Below are 17,668 nucleotides of genomic sequence, written 5' to 3' on the forward strand. Positions count from 1 at the left end.
TCAAGGAGGCTTACACACACATTCCTATCCATCTGACGTCCAGGCAATATCTACGCTTTCTCATCAACCAACATCATTATCAGTACAAGGTGCTACCCTTCGGTCTGGCCTCCTCGCCCGGGGTGTTCACCAAATGTCTGATTGTGGTAGCGGCCTATCTCCGCTCTCACAACTTTCAAGTCTTCCCTTATCTGGACGACTGGCTGATCAAGGCTCATACACCTCAGGCGGTTCTGCTTGCCACCAATCAGACCATTCACTTCCTTCGACTGTTGGGGTTCGAAATCAATCTACCCAAGTCGCACCTCATTCCAACTCAGCGACTTCAATTCATTGGACCCATTCTGGACACTGTTCTGTTGAGGGCGTTTCTCCCATCAAACCGCCTTCACACCATCCTTCATCTCTGTCAGCAGGTGTGTCAACAGGTTACCATTTCTGCAAATCACATGATGGTGCTCTTGGGACACATGGCCTCCACAGTACATGTCACACCCTTTGCACGTCTCCACCTGCGTACTCCTCAATGGACCCTAGCGACTCAGTGGTCACAAGCGACAGATCCTTGTTCACAACACATATCTGTGACCTCGTCTCTTCGACAGTCGCTTCTTTGGTGGTTGACATCTTCAAATCTATCCAGAGGTCTATTGTTCCATCTACCTCCTCATCATTTTGTGATCACCACAGATGCATCCCCTTATTACTGGGGAGCTCACCTGAACGAATTCCAAACTCAGGGGTTTTGGACTACCCAGGAAAAGAAACACCACATCAATTTCCTGGAACTCCGAGCGATGTTTTATGCCCTCAAGGCCTTTCAACATCTTCTCTCTCCTCAAGTACTTCTCATTTGCACAGACAATCAAGTTGCAATGTACTACATCAACAAACAGGGAGGGACGGGCTCTCGCCTGTTGTGTCAGGAAGCCCAACGGATTTGGTCTTGGGCGACAGCTCGTCATTTATTCCTGAAGGGTGTCTACATTCAAGGGGAACAGAATTCCTTGGCAGACAATCTCAGCAGAATTCTCCAACCTCACGAATGGACTCTCGACCCTTTGACTCTCCAGTCCATTTTCGCTCAATGGGGCACTCCTCAAGTGGACCTTTTTGCAGCTCCTCACAATTCTCAGCTGCCCCTGTTTTGCTCCAGACTCTACTGTGCTCCAGACTCTACTGTCCTCACCGTCTGGCACCCGATGCATTTCTCCTGGATTGGACCAATCTCTTCCTATATGCATTTCCTCCTCTGCCGCTCATGCTGCGGACATTGTTCAAGCTCAAGAGGGAACAAGCCACCATGATTCTCATCGCTCCACGGTGGCCCAGGCAACATTGGTTCTCCCTTCTACTTCAACTCAGTTCCAGGGAACCCATACTTCTTCCACTGTTTCCTTCACTGCTTACTCAGCATCAGCAGACTCTACTGCATCCCAGCTTACAGTCTCTGCACCTGACAGCTTGGTATCTCTCGGGCTGACTTCGGCTCACTCACTCCTTTCCCAACCTGTCCGTTCTATCATTGATGCTTCCAGGAAACCGGCCACACTTCAGTGTTATCAACAGAAGTGGTCTCGGTTTTCTTCCTGGTGCCTCTTACATCACCATAATCCCTTGTCTCTGGCAGTGGAAATGGTGTTGGACTATCTTCTTTCCTTGTCTGACTCTGGTCTCAAATCTACTTCCATCAGAGTTCATCTTAGTGCCATTGCTGCATTTCATGAGCCAATTCATGGAAAACCCCTCTCGGCTCATCCTTTAGTTTCTAGGTTCATGAGGGGCCTTTTCAATGTGAAACCACCTCTTAAGCCCCCTCCTGTAGTCTGGGATCTCAATGTGGTTCTTTCTGCTTTAATGAAGCCTCCTTTTGAACCTTTGGCCACAGCGCATTTCAAATTTCTTACTTGGAAAGTGGTCTTCCTTATAGCTCTCACTTCTGCCAGGAGGGTCAGTGAGCTGCATGCACTAGTGGCCGATCCACCTTTCACTGTTTTTCACCATGATAAGGTGGTCCTCCGTACACATCCAAAGTTTCTCCCTAAGGTTGTGTCTGACTTTCATCTTAATCAGTCCATTGTCCTACCTGTATTTTTTCCAAAGCCTCATTCTCATCCAGGTGAACAGGCTTTGCATACCTTGGACTGTAAACGTGCTCTGGCTTACTATCTTGAACGCACTAAACCTCACAGATCATCTCCTCAACTGTTTTTGTCCTTTGATCCTAACAAGTTGGGTCATCCTGTATCTAAACGCACCCTATCCAATTGGCTTGCTGCTTGCGTTTCATTCTGTTATGCTCAGTCGGGCCTGACACTGGAAGGTTCTGTCACGGGCCACAAGGTTAGAGCTATGGCAGCGTCTGTAGCTTTCCTCTGTTCCACTTCCATTGAGGAAATCTGCAAGGCTGCTACTTGGTCCTCAGTTCATACTTTTACATCTCACTATTGTCTGGATGCATTCTCCAGACGGGATGGACACTTCGGCCAATCTGTTTTACAAAATTTGTTTTCCTAATGGCCAACCTTCCCTCCATCCCTCTTTTTGTTAACTTGGAGGTCACCCATCAGTCAAGAATATGCTGCCTGCTTGTCCTGGGATAAAGCACAGTTACTTACTGTAACAGGTGTTATCCAGGGACAGCAGGCAGATATTCTTGCGTCCCACCCACCTCCCCGGGTTGGCTTCTTAGCTGGCTTATCCTAACTGGGGACCGCGCGCCTTCGTCGGGCGGGAAGGCACTCGCGCGTGCGCGGTGCGGCCTACTAGAACTTTCCAAGTTCTTAGAGTGCAATCACTCTAAAATTGTCTGTACCGGGGCTCCGTCGGTGCCGTCACCCATCAGTCAAGAATATCTGCCTGCTGTCCCTGGATAACACCTGTTACGGTAAGTAACTGTGCTTTTCTGTCTGTAAAGAGGTTAAAAGAAGATAGGGCCTTTACTGAGCTTGGTGTACTTGCATGAATTCATCACCGCTATCTGGTTCCAGTTATAATTAAAACTAATTAAAAAATAAAAGCTCATTTGGTTCACTGGCCCAGATCTGTGGTATACTGTACTAAAACACTGCATGAGCCTTAATCTCTCGTATATTTTAAGGCCCAGTGGCTTTTATCACAACATTTGGCGGTACATTCTGAAATAATGAGTTAGGCAGGGTGCGTTCTGTTTTAAGAACTCAGTGTTTTGCTAGTCTGAGGTCAGATAGTATTTCTTATGTTTCAAACAGTTTTTATTGATGACAAGTACATGTCGCATAATTCAATTTCACCAATCAAAGCATAGTACCAGATTAAACAAGAATCGTCCACAGTAATCAATTCAGTCATCAAACATTTTGACAAAATATCACCTTCCCTTCCCCACCCCCACCCAATACCAACCCAGAGTTCACCCCCTAAACTTTTACCTGGGGAAGAGGAGGAAAAAATTAAAAAATAAATGTAACAAAGGCCAAACTTGTCCAAGGGCCTGGACTCTTATGACACCCAGGAAATGTCAGTTAACCTCTTCCCCACCAAGCAAATTCAAACTGGTTTCTTTAGGACATGAAAACAGCCAGTAATGAAAGAAACTATAACCCCTTCTACTCAAAACATCTAAATGTACTACATTGACGAGAAAAAAAATGATGATAGTCCCCTAAATCCCCCCAGATAAATTTCTCCCACCCATTAACACAGTTACCCAACCCCCTCCTCTTCACTATTCCTCAGAGCTGTGGAGTCGGAGTCGAGGAGTCGGAGGAAATTTCGGGTACCTGGAGTCGGAGTTGCCAAACAATGCACCGACTCCGACTAAATTTAGATTGGAATTTTAAAAAAGCAAGTTTAAATGTCCCAATTCACAAAAAGTTATAATTAATGACTTCTCTACTGTAAGAATAAAGACCAATGCATGCAGTGCCTCACGTAACCGCAAAACGAACACGAGCTTCACTACATGGCACGCAACGCACAATTTGGAGCACCAATACTTATAAATGTATTCTCCCTTGTTGTTGTTTACAACTTATTTCCAACTTTCAACAAGGTTTTCAATACCTCGTTGGTAGACTCGAAAAAATTCATCCAACCAAGCTCTCCCACCATACGCACAACATCTTTTTACGCGGATGAAGATCTTGTTTCACGCGGAGTCGGAGTCAGAAGTACAAAAAACTGAGGAGTCGGAGTCGGAACATTTATCTACCGACTCCACCTGCTATTCCTACCTAAGAACAAGAAGAAATAAAGAGAAAAAAGGGGAGAAAAAGAAAGAAAAAGGGGGGAGGGGGAATCGAAAGCAAATCTCCCAACTCTGTAAACCAGGGGTCTCAAAGTCCCTCCTTGAGGGCCGCAATCCAATCGGGTTTTCAGGATTTCCCCAATGAATATGCATTGAAAGCCGTGCATGCACATCGATCTCATGCATATTCATTGGGGAAATCCTGAAAACCCGACTGGATTGCGGCCCTCAAGGAGGGACTTTGAGACCCCTGCTTAAACCAAACGTGAGCATGCTTCCCCCACTAACCCATCCTAACCCTCCAATAAGGAAGAAATCCGATTGCAGGAACAAGACACACCAAGCACGAGCCTCCAGACGTTACAACAGTACTCCTCCAAAACAAGACGGATAGCATTTCTTAGGGCTCCTTTTACAAAGGTGCGTTAGGGCCTTAATGCGCCGAATAGCGCGCGCTAGACCTTAACGCCAGCATTGAGCTGCCATTAGTTCTAGAAGCGTAGCGTGGGTTTAGCGCATGCTAAAATGCTGCGTGCGCTAAAAACGCTAGCGCACCTCAGTAAAAGGAGCTCTTGATGTTTATTATTCTTTAAATTATGCGTAAACGCAGCAGACGGTCCTCACCATGATACCTTTTCCTCACGTTTGGTTTAAGCAGGGGTCTCAAAGTCCCTCCTTGAGGGCCGCAATCCTGTTGGGTTTTCAGGATTTCCCCAATGAATATGCCTGCGATCGATGTGCATGCACTGCTTTCAATGCATATTCACTGGGGAAATCCTGAAAACCCGACTGGATTGCGGCCCTCAAGGAGGGACTTTGAGATCCCTGGTTTACAGAGTTGGGAGATTTGCTTTTGATTCCCCCTCCCCCCTTTTTCTCCCCTTTTTCCTCTTTATTTCTTCTTGTTCTTAGGTAGGAATAGGGGAGAGGAGGGGGTGGGGTAACTGTGTTAATGGGTGGGAGAAATTTATCTGGGGGGATTTAGGGGACTATCATCATTTTTTTTCTCGTCAATGTAGTTCATTTAGATGTTTTGAGTAGAAGGGGTTATTGTTTCTTTCATTGCTGGCTGTTTTCATGTCCTAAAGAAACCTTTAGCTATTTATTGTATAAGGTATCAACCAACCTGTTCTCTGCCTAGCTTTTACAAGATAAAAGTTGTTTCTTTGTGTGGCGGTTCTCGCTCCAAAACTCTGAAATTAGAAATACAAAATATTTCTCTTTGTGTTTTTAGACCCACATTGCAGCTCGAGAAACAGCAGTGTTACAGTCAGTTGACAACCTGGACACCCTCATAGCCGTTATAGAATGTCAGCAGCCTGAAGCAGATCTATACAGGTATTCCAGCAGTGCTTGCATTGCTAAGTTCTTGCAAAAGTTGCACATTTTCTAGTTTGTCTATTAAAAAAAAAATGTTAAGAACAGCCGTACTGGGTCAGACCAATGATCCATCTAGCCCAGAATCCTGTTTCCAACAGTGGCCAATCCAGGTCACATTACCTTGCAGAATCCCAAAGAACAGCAACATTCCAGAGCTGAGATTGTGATGTCATAATACCTCATTCCACCAATGCTTAAGAGCCAGCCTCATCAGTGATGTCATAATGACTTGATTGACCTAGACTTAGCTGACAAAAGGACATAAGAATAGCCATACTGGGTCAGACCAATGGTCCATCTAGGTCAGAATCCTGTTTCCAACAGTGGTCAATCCAGGTCACATTACCTTGCAGAATCCCAAAGAACAGCAACATTCCAGAGCTGAGATTGTGATGTCATAATACCTCATTCCACCAATGCTTAAGAGCCAGCCTCATCAGTGATGTCATAATGACTTGATTGACCTAGACTTAGCTGACAAAAGGACATAAGAATAGCCATACTGGGTCAGACCAATGGTCCATCTAGCCCAGAATCCTGTTTACAGGAGTGGCCAAACCCAGTCACAAGTACCTGGTAAAACCCCAAATAGTAGCAATATTCCATGCTACCAAACACAGGGAAAGCAGCGACTTCTCCCATGTCTGTCTCTAGTAGACTATGGACTTCTCCTCCAGGAACTTTGTCTGTTTTATCCTCACAGTCTACCTAGTATATTATATTGCGCTAAGTTCCAGTACGAATCATACTTGAACATTAGCTAATAGAGAAGTCAATCATTTCTATAGCAAATTTATTATCTTCTACAACTTTTGTCAAAGAGCAATCGCTGATTGCCCGAACAGCTATAGATAATTCATTGGATCATGCACATGATAAAATTTCAAGGTGCTGGTGACTGAATACTTCACTATGCCACAATTCATCTTTCACAGTGGAAAAATATCACCTCAAGTGAAGTCTGCAACACCTTCAGACAGACGTACGAGGGGGTGCTGAAAAGTTCTCAGCCCAACCAAGAAGGGAATGGCTTGGAGCCATGAAACTTACAAGTTATTTCACATATTCACTTGGCACATCGTGTCTGAAGTTTCTGTAACTCTTCAAAAAAAAATACTCTGATACCTGGTCACTGAAATACTACTGCAGTCACCTCTGAATCACTCGAAAATTGTCACCCTTTCAAACTCTTTTTAAGGTTTGGCAACAGAAAATAGTCTGGTAAGTAGGGGGGATAGTCTATGCACTGTGTCAAAACATCCATCATTTTGCCAGCCTTGTGAGTAGGTGCCTTGTCTTGCAAATAGAGAACTCCTTGCCGCAGCTTCCTTCTCCTTTTTTCTTTCAATGCCTCCTTTAATCAGCACAGCACAGCAAGTTACAGTAGTACTGTTTGGTCCCTTGGAAGATGGTCATTACAGCACCTTCCTGTTCCCAAAACACTCTTCCTGCTGACTTTTGGATCTTGAATTTCCTTGGCCTTGGAGAACCTGAGTGCTGTCATTCTGTGGACTGTTGTTTTGTCTCAGGATCATAGTAGTGTAACCACGTTTCACAACAGTAACTAGTTGTTCCAAAATGTTGATACCAGCTCACTGAAAATGCTGCAAAATCAACTTGGAAGTGTCCACTCAACGTTGTTTCTTGTCAGCATTCAACTATTTGGGCATCCACTTGGCTGACAACTTCTGCACACCAGCTGCTAATGGATTATACAATCAACTCATTCCCTGGATATCTGTAGTGTCTCGGCAATTGTTTTAGCTGACATTCACCAATCTGCCAAAATCAGGTCATGGCCATGGTCAACAATTTCAGGAGTTGACACTGTTTGAGGCCTCCCAGACCTTGCAGTATCTTCAATCTCGATCTCCATGCTGAAAGTTTGCACACCACATCTTCACTGTGGAGTACAGTGGTACCTTGGATTACGAGCATAATCCGTTCCAGGAGCATGCTCGTAATCTAAAATGCTCGTATATCAAAGCAAGTTTCCCCATAGGAAGTAAGGGAAACTTGCTTTGATATGTTCCCATCCCCCACCTTCCCCCCCCCGAGGCCAGCAGCGCTGCCTCCCCCCTACAAGAACCGGCACCCTCCCCCCCCGCAAACCGGCACCCTCCCCCCCGCAATCCGGCACCTCCCCGCCGCCATCGGGCACCCCCCCCCCCCGCCACCACCGGCACACCCCCCCCGCCGCGACCTGAGATCCCCCAACCCACCCGAACCCTCTTCTTACTTCCAGTGTAGCCTCCGCATCGGCACCAGCATGTCCCGTTGGTGCCGGTGCCCGAAAATCTGCTTCCTGTGCCGGGCCTTGAGCATGCGCGCATGCTCAAGGCCCGGCACAGGAAGCAGATTTTCGGGCACCGGCACCAACGCACAGGACATGCTGGTGCCGGTGCCAGTGCCGATCCGGAGGCTACACTGGAAGTAAGAAGAAAGTTCGGGTGGGTTGGAGGATCTCAGGTTGCAGCGGGGGGGAGTGCTGGATCGCGGGGGGGGGGAAGGTGCCGGTTCGCCGGGGGGGGGGGGGGGCGCTCGTACAGCGAGGCAAGCTCGGTTTATGAGGCACCAAGTTTGCGAATGTTTTGCTCGTCTTGCAAAACACTCGCAAACCGGTGCACTCGTAAACCGAGGTACCACTGTATTTGTCACTCAATGTTTGCATCATACAGTCATGGATTTCTTTTGGAGTTCTCTTCTGCAGGAATACAAACTTCATGACGACTTGGAGTTCCACACTTGAAAAGTCTACACTTTTCATTGACATGGTTCAATCAATGATCTGAAACAATGTCAAAACGTAGCATTACGATTCCTGCAAGTTGGTACTTTGCAAAATAAAATAACGCTCTTTTCAGCTACAGTGGGAAAATTGTGCTCAGAATTTAGGAAGTTGGTTGGACTGAGAATTTTTCAGCACCTACTCATTCATATTTGGTTGTATATATTGGCCTGTCTTCCTTTTCTGTGTGTTGAAGGTTCCTCAGAAACTCTGTAGGACTTCTGTGTTCTCATTTTCTGTTCAATCAAAAAGGCTCCAGGCTTCCTATTAATTTGGGGAGGTCATTTTTAAATATTTATAAAATCCTGTGACATTTCTTTCTTTCTAAACCTTTCAATAAAGTTCAGCCTCAGTTTTGGCCATCATAATGTAATAAAGTGCTTCTAAAGTGTTATGTTTGATTCCCCCCTTTCCTTTCGTGTTGGTCATGTGATGCCCCAGTGCAGTTTGCAGTTGTGCATTTGTCAATCAGTTAAGTTGAATTAATTGTGATGATTTATTTCACCATGTGGTTGACAGACAAGATTTGACCTTTGCACACTAAATAAAGAGCATAGGCTTGAAAATGTCGGCATCAAAAGACTGTGGAATATTCTGAAGTGGAATTTTTGTTGTTGTTTTTGCAGGTTTATTGGAAGAATAACTTTGACTCAACACACCGAAGAAATTGTAAAGTAAGGAGCTGGGACATCTGGCTTGTAATCAGATCATGCTTTATGATTCTTTTGCTTTATGACAGGGGTGTCCAACCTTTTGACTTCCCCGGGCCGCATTGGCCGAAAAAATGTGACTGGGGCCGCAGAAACGCTGCAGCAAGACAGAGGAGGAAGCCGACAAGATGGGGGCAGCAGAGGAAAACACTGCATCGCCCTCGATCGGGGCTGCACAAAATACTTCACGGGGCCGCAGGTTGGACACCCCTGCTTTATGACATGTTGTGTATTTTGATATTAAGAACATAAACATAAGAACATAAGAAGTTGCCTCCACTGGGTCAGACCAGAGGTCCATCTCGCCCAGCGGTCCGCTCCCACGGCGGCCCATCAGGTCCGCGACCTGTGAAGTGGTTTCTGACCACTTCTATAACCTACCTCCAGTTCTATCTGTACCCCTCTATCCCCTTATCCTCCAGGAACCTATCCAAACCTTCCTTGAACCCCTGTACAGAGTTCTGGCTTATCACCTCCTCCAGAAGCTTGTTCCATGTGTCCACCACCCTCTGGGTAAAAAAGAACTTCCTAGCATTTGTTCTAAACCTGTCCCCTTTCAATTTCTCCGAGTGACCCCTAGTGCTTGTGGCTCCCCACAGTTTGAAGAATCTGTCCTTATTTACTTTCTCTATACCCTTTAGGATTTTGAAGGTTTCTATCATGTCCCCTCTAAGTCTCCTCTTCTCCAGGGAGAACAGCCCCAGCATTTTTAACCTGTCAGCATATGAGAAATTTTCCATACCTGTTATCAGTTTAGTCGCCCTCCTCTGCACTCCCTCAAGTACCGCCATGTCCTTCTTGAGGTATGGCGACCAGTATTGAACACAGTACTCCAGGTGCGGGCACACCATTGCGCGATATAGCGGCATGATGACTTCCTTCGTCCTGGTTGTGATACCCTTTTTGATGATGCCCAGCATTCTGTTTGCTTTCTTTGAGGCTGTCGCACACTGCGCCGATGGTTTCAGTGATGTGTCGACCATCACTCCCAGGTCCCTTTCAAGGTTACTCACCCCTAGCAGTGTTCCCCCCATTTTGTAGCTGAACATCGGGTTCTTTTTCCCTACATGCATGACTTTGCATTTCTCTATGTTAAAGCTCATTTGCCACTTTTTTGCCCAGTCTTCCAGTCTCGTTAGGTCTCTTTGCAGGTCTTCACAGTCTTCCGTGTTTCTAACCCTGCTGCAGAGTTTGGTGTCATCAGCAAATTTGATAACCTCACATTTTGTCCCCGCCTCCAGATCGTTAATAAATATATTGAACAGTAGAGGTCCCAGCACCGACCCCTGTGGAACTCCGCTCGTGACCCATTGCCAGTCTGAGTATTGGCCTTTTACTCCAACCCTCTGTTTCCTGCCTGCCAACCAGTGTTTGATCCATATTCTCACAGGGTTGATGGCTTCCATAAAACTGTCAGCCATCGTCCCATCAAATTTGGTTTGACACATCCTGCATCTCTTCCCTTTTCTCCTTGGTGCTCATAGGACAGCATCAGAGGGAACATTGGCACTGCTGTGGTTCACAGCTTTTAGCCCTGATACTTAAACAGTGGATTTTCTAAATAGTTATTAAACAACATGGGGGCAGTACAAAGAGGGACATATACTAAATTTATAAAAATATGGGGGCCATTGGCAAAATATTGTAGTGAATAGTCATCACTTCTTCTCTTCTCCTTTTCGTTTTCTTTTTTAGCACACTAAAGGGGGGAGGGAGTTAGAAATAATGTTACATATTACGTTATACTATGATATATAATATGTGTATATTTTTATTGAAAATATGATGAAGGGTGGGTGGTAGGGGGGGTTATTGATTTTACTAGATGTTTATATGGCAGATATCAAAGTGCTATTCTGGAATAATTTGTTGTAATATATTCTTTTGTGCTCTTGTTGTTTAATTTGAAAACGAATAAAGAATTAAAAAAAAAAATAACAAAAACATGGGGGCAGGAGCCATGTGGCTGGCATAATTTACAATGTTCTCTAAGTTATAAGCATAAGTGGTAGCCCCGCCCATATAACGCCCCCCTTTCATTTATGTGCTATGTAAGTTATATGCTCCCTACTGGCGTTTTCACGAAAGGCACTGAAGACACTACTATTCACGAACCAGCACGCTCCTGGTCTCAGACTTTAAGTGACCAAGACACAGCGTGCCTGTAACATGGGGCACCTGAGACTTTCTGTTAACCATTACTTGTTCTCTCACCTACCGCAGCATGTGTGTTCTTAGATTCGCTGTAGAACAGGGGTGTCAAAGTTCCTTCTCGAGGGCCACAATCCAGTCGGGTTTTCAGGATTTCCCCAATGAATATGCATGAGATCTATTAGCATACAATGAAAGCAGTGCAGGCAAATAGATCTCATGCATATTCATTGGGTTGATCCTGAAAACCCGACTGGATTGCGGCCCTCGAGGAGGGACTTTGATACCCCTGCTATAGAAGATGTATTATTGATACCTGTCATAAATTCTCTGTAACATCTTATAACCCGTTCTCTCCTGGGGAGGATGGGCTATAAAATGAACTGACTAAATCCATTAATTTACCTGCAAGTGGAGCATGTAAATGTGGGTGCACAGATTATGGAAATTCTCTTTAAGGGTCTGTCTACTCAGAAATACCCTAAATAAGCTTTTCAAGAGGATTAAAAAGTCAAGATCACCACTAGATCCCTTTTATAGAGGAATCATTTTTGTTCTGTTGTGAAATCTTTTTGAGCAATAACAAATACTTTATATTATGTTTTAGACCACTTGGGCCTGAAAATTTATTACTTAGAGGAGCACGCTTAAAAAACACCAAAGAAATTTTTGGTAGGTAAATTCTTGAATACTCTGACTAGCACTAAAATTATTTGTTGCTGAACTTCAATGAGGTCTGATTTCGACTTCTTTTCTATTTTCACCTTTACTCCTTGGCCTGTCCTAGCTGGGCGGCTTTAGCCTTGCTCATTCTTACAGCTTTCACCTTTGCAGAATGGATTATATGGTACATTTTGCCATCTGGGAAGAGTTACCACTGCACTTTTGTTAAAGGTCCGCTAATGGTGACTTTGGTTTGGGCACAAAATATTTAAACAAGAGAGAAACTGCTTTTTTAGTTTCATACAAAACTGAAACTGTCTAAACCAAAGCTGTATCCAGCCCTCTGATTTTGGGTGCACTCAAGGGTGGTTTTTTTTTGGGGGGGGAGCAATACATTCCTCCCCCATCCCCCACACTAAACATACCTTTGCTAATGAGTATGCCAAAGCTCCACCAGCCAAATAAATACAGTACCCAAGCTGGTCCCGTCGTCCTCATTCTGCTTCCTTAATGCATGTTTTGCATTAGGGACCTGTGCAAGGAAGAGAAGAGCAGCATAGGCGTTGTACTTATTTAGTTGGAGGGGCTTCAGCATCTCTGCCAGCAAAGGTAGAGGAGGGTCCAAGACCCCAAAGCCCCCCTTGGTTACACCACTGGTCTAAACACTTGTGGCCGAAACCAAAGGTAATAGTCTACACCTAGTTTCGGCCAAAACCAAAAACTTAAGTTTGGGTGTGTGAATATGAACCAAAGAGGGCCCACTGGTGATTATCAGAGTTTGCTAAACCCATGGGAGATTATCCTCCAGTCCCAGGAACTGCAAACACAGGCTGACTGCTGGGAGAACCATTTTAACAAGGACATCTCAACAAGTCTGGCACGTTTAGGTTCTCAAGTCAGTCAGTACAGATGAACTCTGAGATAGGAGCATGTTCTCTTAGGCTTCCACGACTGGCGTTATGATTTAGCAGGTTTCTGGGTCTCGCTGCATCTGTGTAGAAAGAACTTGACGTTTTAGCCATCATGTTGTGGCTTTCTTCAGGATCTGCAGTGTGTCTTTTTATATAGTGGGTTCATGGACCTGATTGTATACAGGGCAGTCTGTGGGTCAAGAAATTTGAATTTTTGGCGGGAAGGTTTGTTGGGCTGACCTAATTGAGAACAGGGAAGTCTGTTGGTCATGAATTTGAATTTTGACGGGAAAGCTCCCCCATCCCTCCTGTCCATGTCAGCTTTGTGAGCAGGTACATTGTCTTGCAAAAAGAGAACTCCTTTCCGCAGCTTCCCTCTCCTTTTTTCTTTCAATGCCTCCTTTAATTGGCACAGGAAGTTATAGTAGTGTTCTGCATTATCTGTTTGGCCCCTTGGAAGATGGTTATTACAACACCTTTCTGATCCCAAAACACTGCGGCCATGACCTTTCCTGCTGGCTTTTGAGTCTTGAATTTCCTTGGCACGTTGCAAAATTAAAATAACTCTCTTTACCTACAGTGGCAAAATAACGCTCAGAATTTAAGGAGGTGGTTGGGCTGAGAATTTTTCAGCACCCCCTTGAACACGTTGATTCAGACGGTGTCAGGTCAAAAGCACGCCGGGACAAAGGCGCGCCCAGACAATTGAGCGCAGCGCGGAGGTGCGTGCCGCTCAAAATTACTGTTTTTAGGCCTCCGACGGGGGGCGTGGGGGGAACCCCCCCCCACTTTACTTAATAGACATCGCGCCGCGTTGTGGGGGGTTTGGGGGGTTGTAACCCCCCACATTTTACTGAAAACTTCACTTTTTCCCTATTTTTAGAGAAAAAGTTAAGTTTACAGTAAAATGTGGAGGGTTACAACCCCCCAAACCCCCCATAACGCCGGCGCGATGTCTATTAAGTAAAGTGGGGGGGTTCCCCAACAAACCCCCCCGTCAGAGCCCCTAAAAACAGTAATTTTGAGTGGCGCGCGTCTCCGCGCTGCGCTCAATTGTCCGGGCGCGCCTTTGTCTTTCGCACTGTTGTCTATGAACCGATTCAGACAGTCTACACATAGACTAAAAGCTCACAACTTTTATTGAAACCTAAATTTTCCTTTTTGCTTTTCAGGTGTGGCTGTGTATACAGGTATGGAAACAAAGATGGCATTAAATTACAAAAGTAAATCACAGAAGCGATCTGCTGTAGAAAAGTAAGTTAATTAGTGCCTTTTTATAATTTATTATAGTCTTTTGAAGATGCAGTAAAAAAAAAAAAAAAAAAAAAAGCTAAGGCATAAAGATACTTCAACAAGCCAATCAAAAAGAAAAGAAACGTACCCAGCTCTATCCTAATCCACATCATTAGAAGAGAGGAAGAACAGTACTAAAGACAAAAACTAATAAGAAGATTAGAGAAAAAAGGGAAAGACTTCTTCACCTGACCCTCCCGCATTACAAGGACCTGTATATTTCTTAAACACTATCACTTCAGCTATCGGCAGAAAAGGATTTAAACCTGTTTGTCAATCAAAACTTTCTCCAGTTGGGCGGGATCAAAGAAAATGTGATTAGCATTCTCATATTGAACAGAACATTTTTTACAAGGTAATTTCAAAAAGAAAATTGCACCTAGGAAAAGTCATCTGCTCTTCAATGACGTAGTTGAGTGATTCTCACTACATCTGGAAACACCTGAACATGTTGGCCACTTCGTAATAAATCCTTATACTTAAAGTAAGACTTCTTAACTAAAGACTTATCCTGCCCCAAAGAAAACATTACCAAGAAGGTGACCCTAAGGATTAGTCAGATCACAAGTACCATTGGAAGCCAATATGCCAAGAGCACCCTCTTAAGAACATAAGAATAGCTTTACTGGATCAGACCAGTAGTCCATCAAGCCCAGTAGCCCGTTCTCACGGTGGCCATCCAGGTCGCTAGTACCTGGCCAGAACCAAGGAGTGGCATAATTCCATGCTACCAATCCAGGGCAAGCAGTGTCTCATGGCTTCCCCCATGTCTTTCTCAATAACAGACTATGGATTTTTCCTCCAGGAACTTGTCCAAACCTTTCCTAAAACCAGCTATGCTATCTGCTCTTCTGTTGCTAACAAGAACAGAATAACAATTTGTTATGGAAATAGCATTAACAATGAGAATAGCCATACTGGGTCAGACCAGTAGTCCCATCTAGCCCAGTTTCCTGTTTCCAACAGTGGCCATTCCAGGCCACATGTAGCTGACAGAAACCCAAACAATAACAACACTCCATGCTACTGATCCCAGGGAAAGCAATGGATTCCCCCATGTCCTGTCTAATCAGAATATAACCTGACAATAAATGTGTATGTGGAAAAATTAGGAATGTCAAAAGTTTTTTGTCCTAAACTAATTTTTCATGGCCTCTAATTTCATCCTTGATTCAGTAACTAAAGAGTGGAAATTTGAGACTCAAAGGCACACACCCATGTTTCAGTAGTAGTCTATTATTCAGGTCCACCAGCTGAGTTATCCACGTCTTCAAAATGGGCTCAGTTCTTGTTAGTGCTGTCCAGATATCACCTCACCGATATCTTCTGCTTAGACTTCTAAAAAACCCAAGGAACATCAGATGCAGAAAATCAAAGGAGAGGGACATTGAGAGCCCTGGATGTTCTGGAGCAGGGGAACTATAAAGGAACCCAAGCACCTCTGTCTAATTGAGGAAACCATGTATGATGGATGGGTAGCTTGATCCTCGGTGCCAAGTGATACCACCGAACCCCATAAACATAATCTAATATTTGTATACCGCAATGCCTTTCAGATCTATGCAGTTTAACAAATAGAAGAGACTGAAACATTTACAGTGAAATACAAAGTTAATCATTCAAAAATTTTGCAAATAACTAAGCTTTTAACAAAGTCCTGAAATTCAAATATGAGGTAGAAGTAAAGAGTAGTTTACAAAAATCAGTATCCCTGAAATGACCTTAATTGTTTATGATATATTTTGTAACTACAGCCCTTGACCAATGGAAAGTCAAAAACACATGTTGTTAGGAAATTTAAAATGATCAACTAAGTAACTTGGGGCCAGGCCAGATAAAACCTTGTAATATAAACAACCAAACTTAAAAAAAACACCCTGGTCTCAATAGGAAGCCAGAGGAATTCCCTATAGTAAGGCGTTATGTGATCTGACTTTTTCAGTTTAAAAATTAAGCTGAACCCTCAAACCACTTGAATGTTCCAGTCTTATCAACCTAGACACCATCAGGGGACAGCAGCAGAGCCCATTTACCTATTAAGATGCAAATAACAATACCTTACTTTCAAGGGATAACATACTAACTTTTTTCTCCTCCTTCACCATGCTCCAAAGGAGCAATCTTCTTTGGGCATACCCATTCGAGCACATGCTTATGTCATCACATCAGAATCATGGACACTTATTAGAGAATGACACGGGGACAAATTTTCCTCATCCCCACAGGAACTCAATTTCACCGTCCTCTCCTGTGAGTTTTGTCGCTGTCCCTGCCCCCATTCCTGTAAGCTCTGCCTTAAGCACACAAGCTTCAAACACTTATGCTTTTAAAGTGTTTGAGGCTTCTGCAGATGAGAATGGGGCAGGGACAAGAAAAGAACTCACCAGGATGGGAAAATGAGTTCCCATGGGGACGGGGGAAAAATTTCTCCCTGTGTCATTCTCTAACACTTCTGACTTCCTGGTTCGGCCTCCAAGATGATATCAGTGGACCAAACAGCCTGTTACCCGAAAACCAATAGTTGGTCAAGCCTTGGTAAGGCATTCCCAGAGCTCGCAAGTGGGCGAATATGCCTTTCTCCTCTCTCGCAAGCACTTCCAAGTTTGACCTTCAGGATGACATTAGTGGGCAGAACAAACTACTGCCAAGGAGCCCAGTGGTTGGTCAAGCATTGGTATACTACTCACAGAGCTAACAAATAAGATGAAGATGCCTTCGTCTCTCCACTGTGTACCCTAAATTGGCATAAAATGATTTGCAATGTTATGATTGAAAGTTTTACTACAGTGATATATTTCAAAAAACTGTTTTCATCTGAATAACTTTAAAACAGCTTCACTAGCCCCAGAAAGGATAGTAATTAAGTTGGCAGTTGAAAAGTTATACAGATCTCAGTTAAGTTTCATGTTTACAATAAAATGCTGTATATAAATAAAAACAACATTTAAAAATGAATATTAAAAGAGTTTCATAAACAATATATAAGTAACTAACATAACAGTCCTTGCAAAAATGTTTTGGTCCCAGCAGTCTGGATTTGAAAAAAAGGGGACATTCATCAGAATATCTCAAAGGAGAGTGTGAAATCTATAGAGAAGAGATCCAAACTGGAAAAAAATAGCTTTTTAATGTCCTCTGCCATCTCCCTTGCTCATTGTACCTAAGCGGTATAGAGAGAATTCAACTTTCCTTTCCCAAGTTGTCTTTGACTCTTTGTTGAGAGCAGTGGCTGAGCTAGTTCAATTGTTCTGTTCCAGTTAGTTGCTTGCTCATATTAAAAAGAGTTCAAGAGATAGGAGGAGATTATGTAACTTATTCCATCATCTTGCTATGGACTAAAAGCAAACTTCAGTGGAGGTGGTCTTTTGTATGCTAGCTACTAAATCATTCTTAGGTACTCGTTGGGATTCAGATAAGTTTACTTCACACCGAATGAACTCTTACATGAGGGATTAATGCATTATGATTTGATTTGAACTGCGTTTTCTCTTTGGACATCTAATTCCTTTGAATGTTTTTTATGAATTATTTATTATGAACTGGG

General features: G+C 43.9%; 1 protein-coding gene across 6 annotated transcripts in view; it reads left to right on the forward strand.

Moving 5' to 3' along the window:
* ATP11B (ATPase phospholipid transporting 11B (putative)) overlaps positions 1-17,668 on the forward strand; it is a 136,360-nt gene that overhangs the window by 40,232 nt on the left and 78,460 nt on the right. For all 6 annotated transcript variants that reach the window (XM_033957957.1, XM_033957955.1, XM_033957954.1 and 3 more), the window contains exons 7-10: positions 5,463-5,566; positions 9,023-9,070; positions 11,865-11,929; positions 14,004-14,085. In XM_033957957.1, the coding sequence (XP_033813848.1) occupies positions 5,463-5,566; positions 9,023-9,070; positions 11,865-11,929; positions 14,004-14,085 (299 nt within the window). The remainder of the gene's footprint in view (positions 1-5,462; positions 5,567-9,022; positions 9,071-11,864; positions 11,930-14,003; positions 14,086-17,668) is intronic.

The sequence above is a fragment of the Geotrypetes seraphini genome, chromosome 9, assembly GCF_902459505.1.
Source record: "Geotrypetes seraphini chromosome 9, aGeoSer1.1, whole genome shotgun sequence".
NCBI lineage: Eukaryota > Metazoa > Chordata > Amphibia > Gymnophiona > Dermophiidae > Geotrypetes > Geotrypetes seraphini.